Below are 18501 nucleotides of genomic sequence, written 5' to 3' on the forward strand. Positions count from 1 at the left end.
AGACGGAGTTGCTAGGAAATCTGCTGACGGGGAGCGCGAGGGTTAAATCACCTCGACCGTAACTTGCCCTGTTCACATGGCGTGTGTGAGAGACTCGTGTGATATTTGATGTGTGATTTTGTGCACTTGTGTCCGTCTATGTAAGGGTTTCTGTGAACTGGTCCAGCTGTGTGTGTGCGTGCGTGCATGTGTACACATGTGCGACAAAGACGGTCTAACTATGCGTGTAGCGATGCTAACACGACATGCGTGTCGTGCTAAATGTCAACACAGTTACACTGTGCTAGATGAAAAGAGGGAAACGTGTCCTGGGAACACCAGCTGCAATATCCCAAATGGAGCCCTATTTCGTACATGGTGTACTACCAAAGCCCTGTGGTCAAAAGTATTGCATTAGAGAGAATAGGGTGCCATTTGCAATGAAGCCAATGTCTCCCATTGACACCAACTCTCCCTATCTGACCTGAATGCCAACTTTCTTGTTTTGCTATTTTTCCAAGTGTGACGGGACGGAAAATCGTTAAAGATTCCAGGCACCCAAGCCATGGGCTGTTCTCTCTACTTCCGCATGGCAAGCTCTACTGGTGCGCCAAGTCTGACACCAACAGGCTACGGAACAGTTTCTATCCCCAAGCCATTAGATTGCTAAATAGCTAACAAAATAGCTACACGGATTGTCCAAGTTGATCCTTGTATTTTATTTTCCCCACTGTCTCTATGCACACTCATAGGGCCCTACACACACTGACACGCCAACACACACACTCCCTGTTTATCATATATCCTGATGCCTAGTCACCTTACATATCTACCTCCATCACTCCGGTATCCCTGCATATTGTAAATATGGTAGTGGAACTGATTGTGTGTACAGCGTTAAAACTTGAAACTAAAACGATCAAGGACCTTTGAAGAGAGCTAGCCTGGGCACGAGCAGTATTATATATAGATTTATTCCACTTACTTTAGCTCACCTCCAGCCTCACCATTCATCAAAGCCATGATGCTAGCCTCTGTTAGCCTGGTGCATTCAATCATAATGGGACGTGAGCCTGGTGCTAACACAGTGGCTGTGGGGGCTAGTTCAATTTCAGTTCCTATCACCTTGCCCCTATTTCCAACCCGTTTGGTATTCACAGAAATGTAATTGACAGGACAGGTGAGAGAAGTACGACAGAGACCAAGGAGGAAAGGGGTTAAGTTTCCTCTAGACACTGACCTATGATCAATTTGGCATTTTCCTCCAATGGTTCAGGTTAGGCTTTGGGTATGCTGATCCTAGATCTGTTCTTATGAACCATTTTAGAGATTGTTTTCACATCGATCTACCTGTAAGTCCCCCACCAACACACACAGAAAGCCACAACACCTTTGATGGACTACTTATGGTTGGATGAGAGAAGGTAGGCTATATGAGGGTGGTAGTGGGTCTCATGTGGCCATAGATGCCTTATTTACCTTATTTATTTTGCTGGCCTAGATATATAAGCGACATGGGTCCAGGGCCAGGAGTTCTATGATCCTACTCTCACATACTCTACTAACACTGTCGTGTGATCACTCAAGACATTGAAATAGCACCTCCAGACAGCAGCTAGGAATCCAAATAGAACAGGGTATACACTCTACCACAGTATCCAATAGTGAGAGAATAGAGAACGGTACATGGAAGGGCCTGATTCAAAAGGGAGGGAGACATGATCCCCATCCTGACACATTGCTCCCAAACCACCCTGCCTGGTAGGCCATTCCAGTGCACCACTGGTTTGTTGTGCATCTTTATGGTGGTAATGATGGATCGCATGTGTACTGTGTAGAGCATTGTGTCAAGGATCATTTTCTATTTTCATTGGTGTGTGTGTGTGTGTGTGTGTGTGTGTGTGTGTACATGCATAGTGCAATGCCACTATCATTTCATAGCAGTTACTTTTCCTCCCTGTGTGTGTGTGTGTGTGTGTGTGTATTTATTTAACCTTTATTTATACCGTTTTTTTTCATGGAGTTAAAATCTCGTTTTCAAGAGAGACCTTGTCCAACAGCAACAGGGTGAACAAAGATTCAGACAAAACAACTTACATACACTAACACAACATTGAACAAAACTATAGACACACACGATACAACAATTACATAAACACAAATGTCATAACTAAAAAAAACAGCTGTCCTAAAGACAATACCACTCTTCTATGATATTTACGTCGACCAAGGACATGTGTATGTAAACTGTGTGTGTGTGTGTAGCGTCATACCTCGGTAGCGGGCATCCTGTCTCCTTCTCTCTGTCCTGTCCTGGTCTCTCCTGGAGGAGTGCATTCCCCGGACCTCCCCTGCCTTCATGACCACCTCTCTGGAGATGTCCTTCAGACGGCTCTTAGGATCACTGGTGCCCAGCTTCACTGCACAACAGGGGAAAGAAACACATTCTAGACTACATTCTATTTCAGTCATTTTGAGAAACAGAGTGACTTCCAATAGACAACACACCAAAAGGAACAAGCCGTCAAACACGAAGGGGTAAAGTCCTTTCTACTGTACCTCTTATCCCAACACAAACTACAGTCACTTAAGCCACCCCCACCCCATCTTCCACCTCCACTACTCCTCCCTTCCATCCCCTGACTAGCCCCCTGGAGGCATTGAACAGTGCTGAGTTTGAGGAGTAGTTTAGGGCCGATCGATGTGATGATCTGTACGCCGCGCTTTTCTGCTTCACGGGAGGGAAATGCACTGAGATGGAACCCACGGAAGAAATTCTCTCTCCTTCTATCCTCCCTAAGTCTCATCTCTGCAGCCTCTTCTCGTAAAGTAGGAGAAAGTCAAATACAATGGATAGAACTAGAAGCATGTGCTGCGGTCGTTGAAAATGCCAAACAACTCTGTGTAGCACAGAAAATGTGCTTAGAAGAGGCTCTCTGTGAATAAGAACTGAAGGTTTCGGCTTCGCATTGAAATCAATGACGAGACAATTTTGCAAATTGCACAGTCACTCTATTGCCTGGATAAAGTGTCATGAGGACAATTCATCACTTTTCCCACAATATACTTGACTGCTATGATTATTATTTTCAGTCATTCGGGGTGGCCTTGCTGTTCACAAAAGCCCTGAGCGACTGGTAACTTTTCCAGTGCTGGGGGATAGAAAACATTCAAAATGCATCATATTGAGCTGATGGCTTTAAGCAGGGAGTAACAACAAAGGGGGACCTAAACAAGGACAGACATTACGCAATCCTTCGTAATCACAAAGGAATGTGCAATAATAACTAAGGCTTGTGTCCCAAATGGCGCCCTCTTTCCACTATAGTGCACTATATAGGGAATAGGGTGCTTAAAAGAGTCTGCCCTTAGGCTCTTTCCTTGCTTCTCTTGTCATCGCCTTCGCTTGCCTCTTCTCCTTGGAGGTGTACGTGCTCCTGATCCCTCACTCCCATGTGTCCTCATTCCCTTCCATCATAAAGGTCACTTTTCAAACTCTGGCCCCTCTCCGTCCCAGGCCTTACTCCTCCTCTCAAAGGATGTCCCTCTACCCTCTTGGCTGTTGTTGCCTCTATCCATGCCCCCCCCCCCCCCCTCTATAGTAACTCTAATCTACCTGCAATCTTCTCTACCTCTAACCCCGTCACATCTTTCAGTCTCTTCTCTCAATACCGATCATGTACCTCCCAAATGTCTCACTCTGATAATACCCATTTTCCATAGCTATGTGTAGAAATACCCATTCCTCTTCCTGTCTCCCATCATATCCCCACCGCCCCAACTCCTTGTCGTACCTGCTCCACGGCCCCCGCCAGTCTGGCCACTGCCCCTGGTAAAGGTGGAAGGGGTCTGGCTATTCTGTTTGAAGCTGCTGGGGCCCAGCAGGGCATTCAGATTCTCCCTGGTCAGGTCCAGTTTCTTGGGGCCCGGAAGTGGAGAGGAGGGCGCTGGTTGGTCGAAAAGGAGGAGAGGGACAGAATCTCTATTTTTTTTTATTTTTTACATATTGATGGCCTATGTCTCTTCATGGATCCGTTTCTACTGGTGAGACAAACCAGGGTGGGGATCAATTCCAACAAGCAATTCTTAGGTATTATGTAAATAAGCTTCCTATTACCATTTACGTTTCAGTTAATTCCAAAAATCTCTGGAAAAATGTATATTAAAAAAAATCTATAGTTTAGCGCGACCCAATTAACAACATTTTTGAAAATGTAACGGAACATTTTCTATCTTTCTTCTAAAGCCCGCCTCTGAAGGCCAGTGAGCCGCAGTCACCATCACGACCTGGGGGCGAGGCCAGCTCAGAGAGTTAGAGAGCAGATCATTAAGGGGGATAAACCCCACCCCAAACAAATCCAGAGGTTTTTAATCCTCACGCAGAAATGTTCAGCTGTACAAATGTACAACTTCTTGATATTGCCAACAGCGACGGGTATTATGGTCGAGGTCGTAGTAAAAAAAAAAATGTATATATTGTTCAATGCCTTCTGCTCATGAACTCTCGTAGTTCAGTTTCAAATCAAGTATTGAGTGGTACAGAAAGGTTGGAACACCGGTAGCTAATTCACTAATAAACAGTAATCCAACTAGAGTGCAAAATTCTGGGAACTTTCCTCAAATTGACAGTTTTTCCAGAAATCCCGGTTTGGAATATTCCTGGAATCAGGAAACAATAAGCAGGGAATTTGGGAATCCTCCAAACAGGATTTGGGGAATTTTAGTTAAGTTACTGGAATTTTGCAACCATAAATCCAACTGAAGTGATGGGCATCCCAAACTTGTTTTGAAGTCCAGCACGTATTTGTAAAGTCAGTCACTTTTGTCAACTGCACGTATTTGTAAAGTCAGTCACTTTTGTCAACTGCACGTATTTTCTGGTCATACAGTCAAAACTGAAAATCTCAAGCACATTGAGAGACGTCAAAATGCCAAAATTGTGGCCCGAACAGACCCATCGACCCAATCATATTAACAAAACAGAATTCTACACTGCAACATGTACTGTAGTTTTTACAGTCTCTCTCCGACTGAATGTGGTGAGGCTAACACTTCACAGAAAGCAATTCATGTGCATCCGGAACAGGGCTCAAATTTAGACCAAAATAGTGAAAGGGGATGCTAGCCAAAAAAGTTTGAGAACCACTGCTCTGTGGCAGTGGTGGTCATTTGGCTAGTACACACTGTTAAAAGGAAGTTGTAACCACAGTCACACCATTGGCAACACTTGCTGGCATGAATTCCAAATTGCTCTTGCCGGAGATCTCTACTCATAGAAGCACTTATTTTAGGACCCCCACTTTTAGGACCCCCTCTCACTGAGAATTTACTGCACCGACTTAAATATAGCATCCCCATGTTAAGCATGAATTAAAAGGAACTATGAATTATAAACGTGGTGTGTGGTTCCTGGGAATCGTCTCGAGTGAAGCTAAGGGGGTCGTTCAACCATTTTGGAAAGGGGGGCAATTTGAATCTGGTCTCCAAAAGACCTAAACCAAGACCACGAGATAGAGACTGCATCCCCATCGCAAAAACACCAGAAGTCACATCATGGGTTGATGACACCATGAAAAGTGATTGTACAATTGACTTAATATTGTTGGCATCCTGAAAAAAAAATATATATTTGTGCATAATTTTGATACGCAAATTGAAAGCAGTTATTTCCCCTCAATGTGCTGTAAAAGTTCCATGACTCTAGGGGTAGTGTGTAGTTCTTCCTATAAATGAAAAAAAGAATGACACTTTGTCTAATGTATACCTTGGACGTCTCCGTTGATGGGGGACTTGTAGCAGGAGTGGTCAGTGTTCTGGCGCGAGGTGTCGTCTACGGAGATGGCGCTGCCATCTGGGTTGGAGTAGAATAGGAGGAGGGGTTGGAAGTGGCCTTTGGTGCATTTGGTGACCACATCTTTCCACCGGGTCCCAATCTAGGATAGGGGAGATGAGACTGGGAGGTCAATAGGAGACTCACATGAAGAGAGTGTGTGTGTGTGTGTGTGTGTGTGTGTGTGTGTGTGTGTGTGTTCCTGCTTGACAGGCAGAAAGGCGAAATGGCATTTTCCCCATGTGACAAGAAAATAAAATGTTCCCCGTGTCTTACTGGCACCGACCAGTTTTCCTCATCTCATTAGACAGAGAGGTCTTGTCAGAAGCCAAATGTGTCATTTAGTGCCAGTCAATACACATTACTACTTTTGAAGAGACTATTTATTTGATGAGCATCAGTTGCCAAAACCTAACTATGTAAATGTTAGGTACCTTGGAGTACACCATGCAGAAAATGCTGACTTGTAATTGAATTGGTTCATACATTTAAAAGGGCTTGGGCTCTAAGAAATATTATTATCAGAGTACATACTATCTTATGCCTCATTTAAATTGATAGTGCACAAACAAAAACCCCAGAGGACAAATGTTGACAATGCTTGCTTGAATTCAGGGACATTCTTTGAACCACTACCCTCAAAACATATGGTGACCATAGACCAGGCATGTCACAAAAGGGTTCAGGGAGGAAATGTCATTTTAGAATGTCCAAGGAGACATTGTTGTGCACTGCGAAAGCACATTGTCCCTTTGTCTTGGATCTTAAGTGAATATTATGCGTTGAAGCAGTTTCACAATCACATTAGCTGAGCAGAGTTAAGTGCGTGCCTCACTACAAAACGCCACAGAGGCAGACTGGAGGCTAACAGATGCTAGTGTACTCCTTAATTAACCAAAGGAAGGAGAAGGAGAGAGGAGCAGAAGGTGTGAGAGAGAGACAGGAAGGAGAAAGAGCAAGAAAGGAATGTGACAGTAAAATGGGGGGGGGGGTCTAATTAAAAGATGGAGGGAGGGTGCTCAAAGTTGACATTTTTCATGTTGGACACTGATCCCCACCTGGGACAACAACAACAACATAGGCTTAGTGGAACCGCTGAACCACTGCAATAACTGATACAAGCAATTATGACAGTCAACAAACTGCAACCATAAATGTCAAATATAAATATAGTTTTAAAAGCCATCCATAAACTGTAAGGTATTTCTGCTCATTACTTGGTGTGAGGCCGTAAGAGAACGAGTAGCAACACAGCAGGTATATGGCGTGTTATTTGGTTGGCTCGGGTGCTGTGCTTGTAGCACTCTGTCCCAGTCGGGCTGAAGTGCATACACAGCACAAGCTGCTGCTGCTGGATTGACTCCGAGCCAGCCAGCCTCTGCACCGCAGTCCAATCAAATGGACTGGACACAGACACACCCAGTGTTGTACATTATCATTCTCACATATGCATGCACACACAACATATCAATTCTTACCGTAAGTCATTTCAATTTGATATCCTGAAATGTGGAAGTCCACTAAACAGTGTAGCTCAACTGTGGATGACTGATGATGCAATTAACTAGGGAAAGACTGAAGGTGCTTCCACTGGAAAAACCTAATACTAGTGCTGCATGTGTGTGTGTGTCCACCCTTGCAAACATGTGTGGGTGTTGGTGGTGGTGATTATTGCAGACTGTTCAACCCCACTGAAGAGTCATCAACCCGGGGGTGGTGAAGAAAGATCGATGTGGCCCTTATAAGAAGATGGTGGAGATAAGAGATGGCTCAGTGAGCTCCCTGCTCTCATTCTCTTGTAAAACAGTCTCCTTTTCATCAGCTCAGACGAGTACATTTCTGCACTTTGAGTTGTTGTCTAGGGAGGCTTTAGCTCCAGATAATAGCAGATTTTTATCCCATGATATTATACATCAGCTTCCTGGAAAATCCTCTCATATCAGACTGTATTCCTGATTTTATTTCAAATCAACTAGTTGAATCCATTTAAAGAAAGTTACCGACAAAAAATGTTACTTTAGTTACTTGGTGAATTCCTTTTTCTGGTCATAGTGTCAGAGAGGGAGTGTGTGTGAACCACTACAGCAAACGAGACAGAGGCTAGTGCGTGTAGCGTGCGCCTGTCCATGCATTTATACGTGTGTGGTCCAAGCAGCATATGTTAGCACAGCGAAAGAGTGAGATGCTATGAGTGTCGGTTGAGGTGTAGTGTTTTTACTCCCTTGCTAGGAGGACTGCATGTCTTTTCCCCCTCCCTCACCTCTTTGACTGTGGCGTCGTCGAAGAACACCCATTTGGCGGACTTGGTGTGGAAGGCGAAGGCACAATAGTGGCGACTGGAGTAACAGATCATCCCAACCAATTGAAGCTCTCCCTTTTTGGCATGCTCGTCTGTCACCCGGTAGAAGAGCTGCGGACAGACACACTTAAAATTACTTTCTTTGGTCACATTTTACCCAAAACACTCCCACCCTGCCCATTAACTTTAGCTCAATGGACTAACAGTCTTATCACACAGCAGAACCTTCTCAGTCAGATATACAGCATTTTACCAAAAACATTCATGTTTGTCATCCACACGGTAGCATTTGGACAGTAAAATTGCCCTTCAACTTGGACTATTGCTGGCATCGCCTGCATGGTAAATTTACACATCTCTAGCTGCTCAGGCAATCGTCAGTATAATGTCATCCTCCCACCAGTTTGAATAGGCCACTGGATGAGGAGGTTGTGAAATAGCCTCTTGTTTTTCCTGAATGGCTGGTTCTCTTTGGTCATGGGAGACAATGGATTCCTAGGCAGGGGGAGGTTTTCTCCAACACCCAGCACAGTCACATGAACAGTACAAGTATGAATCAAGCCCTTTGTGGTACTTGGTGGGGGGGGGGGGTTCTGCTAGACGAGCTAGACTAATCCAGTTCTGGAATGCGCTCAAAACAAGGAAAGGGGAAAAGAGGAATCTGTGCTTGTAGTATTCAAGGGAGATGGTGTTGTGTAATATGTTGTTCCTGGCCTATGACAGTTTGTTCTAGATTTGTAGCAGGTTTCAGTGAAGCTCATTTCCTTTTATTCTTGAAGAAACAGGGACAGTGTCAGCCAGAGTTGAGTGCTACAAATTAAACCTCCTGTACGCCCATGCCAAGGACACTCTGTACTCCAACATGGACTCACACACACACCTTCCAGACACGCACCATTCTCTTACACATAATATACACACATTCACATGTAACCTTTCTCTGACTCTCTCACAAACAAATCGCACACAAACACTGTACTCTTCCATCGTGGCACTGAGGGGGTGTTGACACGATCTGGCCATGCAGCAGGGGCTTTTTGATCAGCGGCGTGGGCCAACTGGGCATTGCACCACGCACTGCTTACGCAACGCTCCGACTTACGCAGGGATAAAGCCCACTTTATTTCCCCCATATGCTCCATGGCACCGAAATAAACTGACCCCAACACAACCAGGGCAAGGAACACCAGCTGTGGAGGCTCCAACAAACAAACAAACAAACAAAAAAAGACAGAAAGCAAATAGAGTAAAACCAGAATGCAGTGATTTGAACCATATTTTAGGAGCTCGACCAATTCTAAATAGAGTATTATTGTTGTTTTTCCTATTTCCGGGGTTCACATTTTGGCGGGGTAAGGTGGACATTTTGTTTGGGTGCAATCACTGCTTTGGCAATTTTAATCACACTACTTGACTAATCTGTTTTATGACGGGCTGACAGAGAATTAGACATGTTTTAATCTTATGTGGAGGTTCTTGGCCATCACTAACTTTTTTCACAGGTCTTTGGCCCCGATCAAAGATCCAACTTTGTAGTGCCCAATGGGTTTTTTATGACAGTGATTGGAAAAGTACACTTCTCCACTGTCTTTGAACCTTTTTTAGTTTCTCTACGACCCATCACTTTCAGTAAACAAAACACAAGAGCAGACTGAAAGCGCTACATCAGTGTTTCCAAAACTCAGTCCTGGGGACTCCAAGGGGTGCACGTTTTGGTTTTTGCCCCAGCCCTACACAGCTGATTCAAATAATACAAAACTTAATGATGATTTGGTTATTTGAATCAGCTGTGTAGTGCTGGGGAAAAACCTAAACGTGCAACCCTTGGGGCCTCCGTACCAAGTTTGGGAAAGACTACGCTACAATATTGAACTGCTCTTCGTAATAATATAATCAGTTTGTTGTGCTTTTTGTCCCTGCTGGCTTGCCATCCTTACCCCAGAGAGGTTGAGGTGTGGCCCCAGCGAGCGAATGACGTCCTCCGTGAGGTCTGACTGGTCTGAGTCCCACACGAAGCCAATGGTGACGATCTCCGGGGAGTTCATGAGGACTCGGCGTATCTTGATCCTCTGGCCACAGTTACTCTGGTGACAGCGAGAGAGGGAGGAGACAGATAACTAGGGGAGCAGAGCTAACTAACCAGTTTAGCTAACAGGGCCGGGACAATACCGGTATTGCGATACTCGTTTGAATCGTGGCAAGGAAACAAACAGAAAGTGGATTTCACATCTTTAGGAAAACAGCCCTAATGTTGGAAACAAACATCATTATGGTTGTCATCCAGAGTCACATGTCCTTATTTTCCAAGCTATAGCACACAATATTTTACATACAGCAGGTTTTTAAAGGACCAAAAAGTTTGATCGGCTTTGTGTTTTCATTTTTGCCATAGGAAAAAATATTGCGATACTGCTATCGTCCCAGCTCTATTAGCTAACTAACCAGACAACTAAGTAACAAGACCCCCAAATACGACTTCACAGTGGGGGGGGGGGGTTCTGCTGTTGTCTTGCTAGTGACTTTCCGACATCGCCCCCTACTAGTTGTCTAGTGTGATGAGAATGGAGCTGCATCCTGACTTGAGATATGCGTGTGCTAGTTTTTGCACAAAACTGCCATTGACATCAATGTATGATTTTCTTAATGCTTGATAGGACAGACACTTACCGGACAGTTGCGGGAATCCCCGATGGTGCTAGCCGCTTGCAGCAGCTCTCCAAATGACTCGTCCCGCCTCTGATAAACCTGTTGACTGAGAGAACCAGAAAGAGTGTGAAAGAAAGATATGAGAGAGAGAGTTTACAGAGAGTGACAAAGCTACAAAAGTCACTCAGTAACCCTAAGAGGAACATGGAGAAATGTGTGTTTTGTGTGACGTCAGTAAGCATGGCTTACCAGAGGGCAGTGGTGGAGACATAATGCACTAGCTCAGTGAAGGGCAGGGGGTCGGAGGATGCCCCACAGCTACGGCACACAGACTGCAGGGGAGAGGGGAACAGGAACACAACACAGACACATGGCCGTTAGCTAGGCTAACGTCAGCGTGTCATTTCACGAGGTGTAGTAGTTTGGGGGCAGTTATGGGGAAATTACTACTTTAGGATGTTTGTGTGAACTGTGATGGAAGAGAGTGGATTGTTTGTCAGTTGAGAGGAAAAGTGGCAGGGTTGTGTTTTGTGTCCGGTCTTCAGACGTCATCTATTGCCTCCTTTCTCAACACTGGGCCACAGCACTGCTGGCTTTTACACTATAGGGCCTCTACCGAAACATCAAAGCAACCCTCCTGTTGGAGAGCTACTGGGGTATACAGGTGTTTTGTTCCAACCATACTGTAAGTGTAGCACAGCAAACTATCCGCTACAGTGCACTCGACCACAACGCGCTCTGACCCCAGCGGTCCCAACACCACACGACACCCGATTCCACTAACCTGTTGAGCAGCTGATTAACGGAATCAGGTGTGTAAAACCCTGCTGGAAGAAGAGCTTGCATATCTACTTGCTCTCAGAGTTGGCCACCTATGCATCACCATCAAACCCTGCATCAAAGCTGTCTGATACGTTGACGACAGAACTGCTCTGGGATTTAGTGAGATGAACATCATACCGGAAGGGAGGGATCTGAGGAAAACCCCCCTCTCTATTCCAGAGTAGCAACCCCACTCTGGAGACGTGACGAATTTGGTAGCTCCTATCTCAGACAGTGATCCATGTGACTGCTGCTGTACCCCCGGATGGTGTGTGTGTGTGATCCCTGTGCCTGCAACTGGATATGGACCTGTGTGTGTGTGTATGCTACCAAATGCTAGGAGTTTCCTTTAACCTGTTCGTAGAGTGTCATGGCAAACTTCTGGTGTGTGATGCAGGACTTGGAGGTGCAGGCATCTGTCTCCTCAGGCACAATGTGCAGGTGGATCCGTTCCAGAATATTCTCCTGTGGAAATATACCATGACGATAAGAAATGGGTCAAAACAAAACATGTAATAGTTTTCACCGAATCACCATTAGCAAAGTTAGCTTGATCTTATCCAAAGGAATATTCACATTTTCAAATTGAAACTTTGGTAATCGCCCCCCTCTATTGAAATATTAGCAATCATCAGCTAATTATTTTTTCCTCAGCATGTATCGCCCTCAACTCACCCTCAGCTATACAGTTATCTCCTTAATGTACCAGTAAAGAGAAAAATAACGTCTGGTAAACCAATACTTCCCCCCCCTGATACATCTGTATAAACCTGTATTGTTTTGTGACATTTAACAGCTAGGGAGTTATGCGGTGCCTCACTACTGTAGTTAAGGAACCAGTCTGAGTGCAAGCGGCCTCCACTTGAAACTCACACGTTGCTACAGAATCCCACTGGGTTTATGAAAGAGTCAGGCTGCTTTTAGACCTTCACCATTTCGCAGCGATTTAATCTGACACTGGCTAATTCTGCTCAGAAATTAATCCAAGTCGTACCGGCTGAAGCATTACAGGGCCTTGATTTGGTCTTTAATTTACGCATGTGAACCTAAGATTCACATGGTTATTAGATCCTTAGGAAAAAGAGAGAATGGCTATATGCAGGGCCTTGCCAAATCTGAACATGCACACAGCGAAACGTACATTGAGAATTAAACCAGTTGTAACAATGTTAGAATGATTCAGATGACATGCCTGACCAAATTGCAGGTAAAAATAAAGGGAGAAAACCCTGTGATCTCACGTTACATTTCTATTCTAGCTATATCATTAAAACGGGGTTGTTGCCAAACTGAGAATGGGACATTGGTTACAGGACAAACATTTCATTTTTTGTTTTGTCTGGCACCTGACCTTCTGACCACCACCTTGGATTTGATTGGATTGTGGTTCTTTCTAAATCATTGTTTATTCAAAACAAACTCCAGTACGAGACGGAAACCACAGGAGTCTGAGGTACATTTTTACTAACGGCCTGTGTGAGTAGTTCCCTGTGTTGCCGGGGAGCTCGGAGAGTGGGCTCATTGGTTATTTGGTTTGGCTGGCCTCTCTTTTTTCATCATCTCCTGTTCTACAGAGAACGAGAGACTTAATTTTCAAATCCATTTATCCTCCACTGTAGAATGAGCCCTCCTGAGTGAATGACCTCCCCACTCGAGAGCTGCTGCGCTGAACAGAAAATGAGTGTACGTTTGTGCTGAGTAGGTTTACAGCAATTTCACTACGGCGTCAAACCCAATACTTGCAGACAGAGAACACAATGTACAGTGTACCGTCCCCTAATCCCTATGGCTAAAGAGGAACAAATCATTAGCAAAGATGAAGTCAAAAACTAGATGTAATGTACAGTAATATTCCTAAATCCTGGATGTTTCTTAGTTGGTGTTGAAGCGTCTGAACATTCCAGGGTCTGAGCTTGTAATGACATTCTCTCTGTTGGGTCTAGAATGAGTGTTAAAAAGAACAGGGTAAGAAAGCATTACTACTACAGTGGAAGATAGACAAACTAAGCACAAGTGGACTGAATAGTTATGGTTATAATGAATCATTCAGAGGGCTCATAGAGACATCTTTAAACCACTCGGAGTGATGCTGCATACACAGTGAGGAAACCGTAAAGGCCCAAAGATGGTGCTTCTGCTTCCATAACCCGCCACCATTATATATTACGGGTTGTGTCGAGGAGATTGGTGGGAGAGGGGACAGGGCTCTTTCAGACGGTGACCTTGCTGAAATCTTTGTTACAGCACGTCTGCCCTCATATGTCCCCAACACACATTCCAGTCTATCCCTGGGGAGGCCCCAGTCGCCTCCGCTCAGAGGCGCCCCTGGATACCTGGGTTAAGCCGGTAAGCTTGGACGATCACCATGGGAAACTTACGAAGCACTCTGCAGCATCGTCCATGAAGCCGAGCTGAAAGCGGTGCTCGTCCTTAAAGGTCTCTGCCAGAGCATGACGCAGGTTGTCCGACGGCAAAGCGCGCTCCCGACTGTGCTGGAACTGGGAGAAGATGCCCTGCGGAAAAGGAAAGAAGTTGGGAATTAACCAGACCATTCATTTAATTCAAGGTTTCTGAACAAACCTAACTGACTTTCAAGAACCTGAAAATGAAAACATTTTAAATTAATTATTAACAGCAGTTCAAGGGACAACTACGTGTCAGCAACAATAAAGCCCTAAAAAGTAACTTTAATATATTGTGATTGCTTGCAACAACTGTAAGACTTGATGTAGGGTGCATACCTTCAACGCACAGAAGATGCAAGAGTCTCCGAGACAGAAGTGCCCAGGAAGCTGCCTCAGACTGCGTCTGAAGATGTCCAGCTGCCACAGCACCTGAACAATGGATTGAAGAAAATATATTGAGAAAGTATTGTCATGTTCATTAATAAGTTCCTCATTATCGACACCCAACACTCATTATAACCCAGACTTGCCCAGCTAATCCTTCCTGATAACCTTTGATGAAAGACAGGTTTTAAATGGGATTTGTTATAGAAAACAATTTTTCAGTTCCAAATGTGACACTTGAGGGCCAGTTAATATTTATGGGTGGAAATCAAGGTTTATCCAGCTTTACTTCACCTATCCTCAAACATTCTCAACCATGGATTTGGGGCTAGTGATGGCCTTCCTTGGTAGATGGTGCTTAGATTTAAAAGGGGGTCTCTGGTTGAGTCAGGCCATGGAGGACAGAGTAATGAGGGAGGGAGGGGGAATAAAGGAAGGCTACTGTTCCTTGGAAACATAGCCCTCGATGTCAGACATCGTCACCCAGCTCAGCCATGTCTCGCCCCCTGAGTCACAGCCTGGAAGAGTGACCTCACCGCGGGATGATTGCACCCGTCAACCCTGTCGCCAACTGCCATCCCACGAGCCAAAAACAACCTTCCAGTAACTTGCCGGGACATACTGACAAATTTACAGTGACTAAGCTATGGGCTTTGAGGCTGTAAAGTAATGCTGGTGTTGGTAAATATTTTTGTCCGGGGGGACATGCTGTCGAGTCCTTTCTTAGAACTATGCAACGCTAACATGAGTGACGTAGCCTACTGGAAATGAGAACATGTTTTGTATCGCCACGGCTTACCAGGTGTTGCAATAAAGGGATTTGGCATTGTTGCAATTTACAATAAGCTTTTACTAATGTCCCTAATCAGAGATTAACAGTGTCTCTAGATCCATCCCATTGTTCTGGATACATAACCATTCAAAAACAAAGCATTTCTGTTCATGGCCATTACCTCTGCTGCATATGAAGAAAATATGCAGTAATAATTTACTATTTACTAGTAAGTTAGGACTCACCTGCACCGCACTGTTGAGAAAACAGCTGTTCTGCCCCGGCTCGTTCAGCAGGCCTTTTGTGGGGGCTAGAGACAGCATGCTCCCCGGCTGGTAGGATTTGGCGAGATTGCCCCCCGGCTTCCTGAAGAACTTGGCCCATGCCATTTGATAGAGTGTCTGCCTTTGGACGGGAGTGGAGTGACTCGGTGAGGCAGACTGGGGCTCGTTGCTGGTAGCGGTGGGATCCCTCGCCCAGTCAAGAAACGAACCCCGACAATCTGAGGCTACGTTATTCCGCTATCAGCAGCTATTTTCCTGCTACACATGGGTGACTACTGCCACCTCTCCACAGCTCGATAGGAAGGTAATGTTACCTTGTCCACCACTTGGAAAAGTCTGAAATATCACCAAAAATAATGTATTTTTATTTTAAGTCACTGGCTAGGAAGTCTTTTGAATCCAGAGAAAATCCTTTCAAAACAGATTGCTAGTCCGATTGTTCTTATGCATAGCCGTTTGACTCCTGAAGTAGGGGTGTTAGACATTCTCCAACCTGGATCATTCTGCACTGGGGATTCAGTACAGGGATGGGAGGGGCTGTGGGTCCCGGTTGTCTCTGGGGGCTCTCCACATTGGCCTGACGTTATAGAGCAGTCAAATAGAATTGATCGCCCCTTTCCAAGGTTCATCCATAGCGATGATCTATCCAGGCAGCTCTTACCATTGGATGTCAATTGGGTCTGATCTGTAAAAGAAAAAGAGTGAAAGGAGACTTGAGTCACAACAAAAATAATAATTTAACTGAAAACAAATGAATATCCAGGAGAAACATTCTCTCGAGGACGTATTGTGCAATACTGTATGACCTTTATTGAAAAAGGGGTGTTTGGATCCTTCTAGTCAGTAAATTATATTTCTGGCAACCGAGAAATCAGGTCACAAATTCCAAAGTCCACCAAACTAAGATATTATAGGCAACTGTGCATACATATTACATGCTGTAAAGCTTAAACCTTTCATCACCTTGTCACTTTGAATAGTCGTGCCCCAGCTTCCGAGTTGAAGGTTAAACAATAAATGGGAGCTATGCCAAGTTACACGGTAATATCATCTGCCCAGTAAACAATGTAGTGCAAATAAGATACTTGCAGCACGCCTTCCTTCAGGTTCAATGCCTGGTCAATGGCCAGTCTTTCAACATTAAGCCACATAGTGCCTCTCTAGCCATGCCAACGTGCGTGTTCGCCTTGGAGCAGACTTAGCATTAGGCTAACATGGCAGACAAGGCATTATCCTGCCCAGCCTGACCTACTGCTCACCATCTCCTCTCAAAAACATAACCGGGACACGTGTCGTCAACCATCCAGTTGATCCTGGAAGCAGTGCAGCCCACATGCTCAAGGGCCTACCGGCACACTGAACTTCAAATGCAATAACCGACCCGTAAGGCAGCCACGACAGAGACAACAGAGCCGTTTCCCAGAATGCTGCCGGTGTCATCTGCAATGTGTCATCTGCTCGCTTTGGACATGCTGGTTAAGGGTTGTTTAAGTACAATGCATGTACATATACTTACTGTATTTGTGCTAAAGGAGCCGGGCAATTCAGTACCAAGGTTATTAGGGTGACACATCCCAATGGGGAACCAGCAGACCACAGTCAACCAACAAGCTTCCTAAACCATGTGGTGTTTTGTTGTTCTTATCTGTCTGTTTGAAACTTGTAAATGTTAGCTGAGGAACACTAAGGATTCTATACAAATGTGTATTCTATTCACATTAGTGTTACTTATATAGCTAAAAATGTGGTTAGGGGAAGTTCAGACAAGTGGGATAATCACAGGAAATGATCTAGAAGCTATAAAATGACACTGAGCAGCAGTTTCCACTGTCATACAATTCATACTTCTGTTTTAAGTACATGATGATGCAAATCCTGTATTCTACAGCTCACAAGCACCCATGTAGACCAGTGAAGTGCCATTCATTGCTTAACAATCAACAAATAGATCCACAGCATTAGTAATCGACTGCAACAGGTAGATATTGTGTGTTAAGGCATGCAGTCAGAAACGGACTGGCCATAGGGCAGTTCTGGCAAATGACAGATGGGCAAGTCCATCTTTAAGGGGTTTATGTGATGAATTTTCATCAATTGGACTCCCTGACAGGCCACCTCCAGGTGGTGAAGGTAGGCAACAACACATCTGCCACAATGATCCTCAAATGGGGGCCCCCCAGCGGTGCGTGCTTAGTCCCCTCCTGTACACCCTGTTCACCCACGACTGCATGGCCAAGCACAACTCCAACACCATTATTAACTTCTTTGGGCTCATTGGGGCGCTAGCATCCCACCTCGACAACATCCGGTGAAATTGCAGAGCGCCAAATTCAAATGAGAAAAATAGTAATAAACACTCATGAAAATACAAGTGTTATACATTGGTCAAAACCTTTACCGGATCGGTGGGTCCCCTGCGGGACGGTTGAGCTAAAGTAGGCTAATGTGATTAGCATGTTGTAAGTAACAAGAAAATGTCCCAGGACATAGACATATCTGACATTGACAGAAAGCTTAAATTCTTGTTAAACTGCACTGTCCAATTTAGAATAGCTCTGACAGTGAAAGAATAAAATGCTATTTTTTGAGGAGAGTGCACAGTTATGAACTTGAAGATGTATTAATAAACCAATTAGGCAGCCTTGATACAACATTTTGAACAGAAATGCAATGGTTCATTGGATCAGTCTAAAACTTTGCACATACACTGTTGCCATCTAGTGGCCAAAATCTAAATTGTGCCTGGGCTGGAATAATACATTATGACCTCTTGCATTTCAAAGATCTTATAAACATTTGTTTTAAATGCAAAATAATGCATGTTTTTGTCGTTGTATTATATTTTACCAGATCTAAATGTGTTATATTCTACTACATTAATTTCACATTTCCACAAACTTCAAAGTGTTTCCTTTCAAATGGTATCAATAATATGCATATCCTTACTTCAGGTCCTGAGCTACAGACTGTTAGATTTGGGTATGTCATTTTAGGTGAAAATATATATATTTTTAAAGAGGGGTGGATCCTTATTAATCCCCTGTGAATTTTAGTTTGTGACAAAACATGCAATGTATAGT

General features: G+C 44.4%; 1 protein-coding gene across 3 annotated transcripts in view; it reads right to left on the minus strand.

Moving 5' to 3' along the window:
- The window catches only part of LOC139378983 (inactive ubiquitin carboxyl-terminal hydrolase 53-like), a 54471-nt gene that overhangs the window by 16305 nt on the left and 19665 nt on the right, over positions 1–18501 (minus strand). For 2 of the 3 annotated variants that reach the window (XM_071121655.1, XM_071121653.1), the window contains exons 2-12: positions 15383–16106; positions 14318–14410; positions 13955–14089; positions 11931–12041; positions 11004–11086; positions 10776–10860; positions 10046–10192; positions 8070–8219; positions 5744–5912; positions 3774–3926; positions 2253–2399 (exon numbers count right to left, since the gene is read on the minus strand). In XM_071121655.1, coding sequence (XP_070977756.1) covers positions 2253–2399; positions 3774–3926; positions 5744–5912; positions 8070–8219; positions 10046–10192; positions 10776–10860; positions 11004–11086; positions 11931–12041; positions 13955–14089; positions 14318–14410; positions 15383–15526 — 1417 coding nt within the window. In that variant the 5' untranslated portion in view covers positions 15527–16106. The remainder of the gene's footprint in view (positions 1–2252; positions 2400–3773; positions 3927–5743; positions 5913–8069; positions 8220–10045; positions 10193–10775; positions 10861–11003; positions 11087–11930; positions 12042–13954; positions 14090–14317; positions 14411–15382; positions 16107–18501) is intronic. The other variant, XM_071121656.1, reaches the window with a different exon arrangement.

The sequence above is a fragment of the Oncorhynchus clarkii genome, chromosome 21 (assembly GCF_045791955.1).
Source record: "Oncorhynchus clarkii lewisi isolate Uvic-CL-2024 chromosome 21, UVic_Ocla_1.0, whole genome shotgun sequence".
In the NCBI taxonomy this organism is placed as follows: domain Eukaryota; kingdom Metazoa; phylum Chordata; class Actinopteri; order Salmoniformes; family Salmonidae; genus Oncorhynchus; species Oncorhynchus clarkii.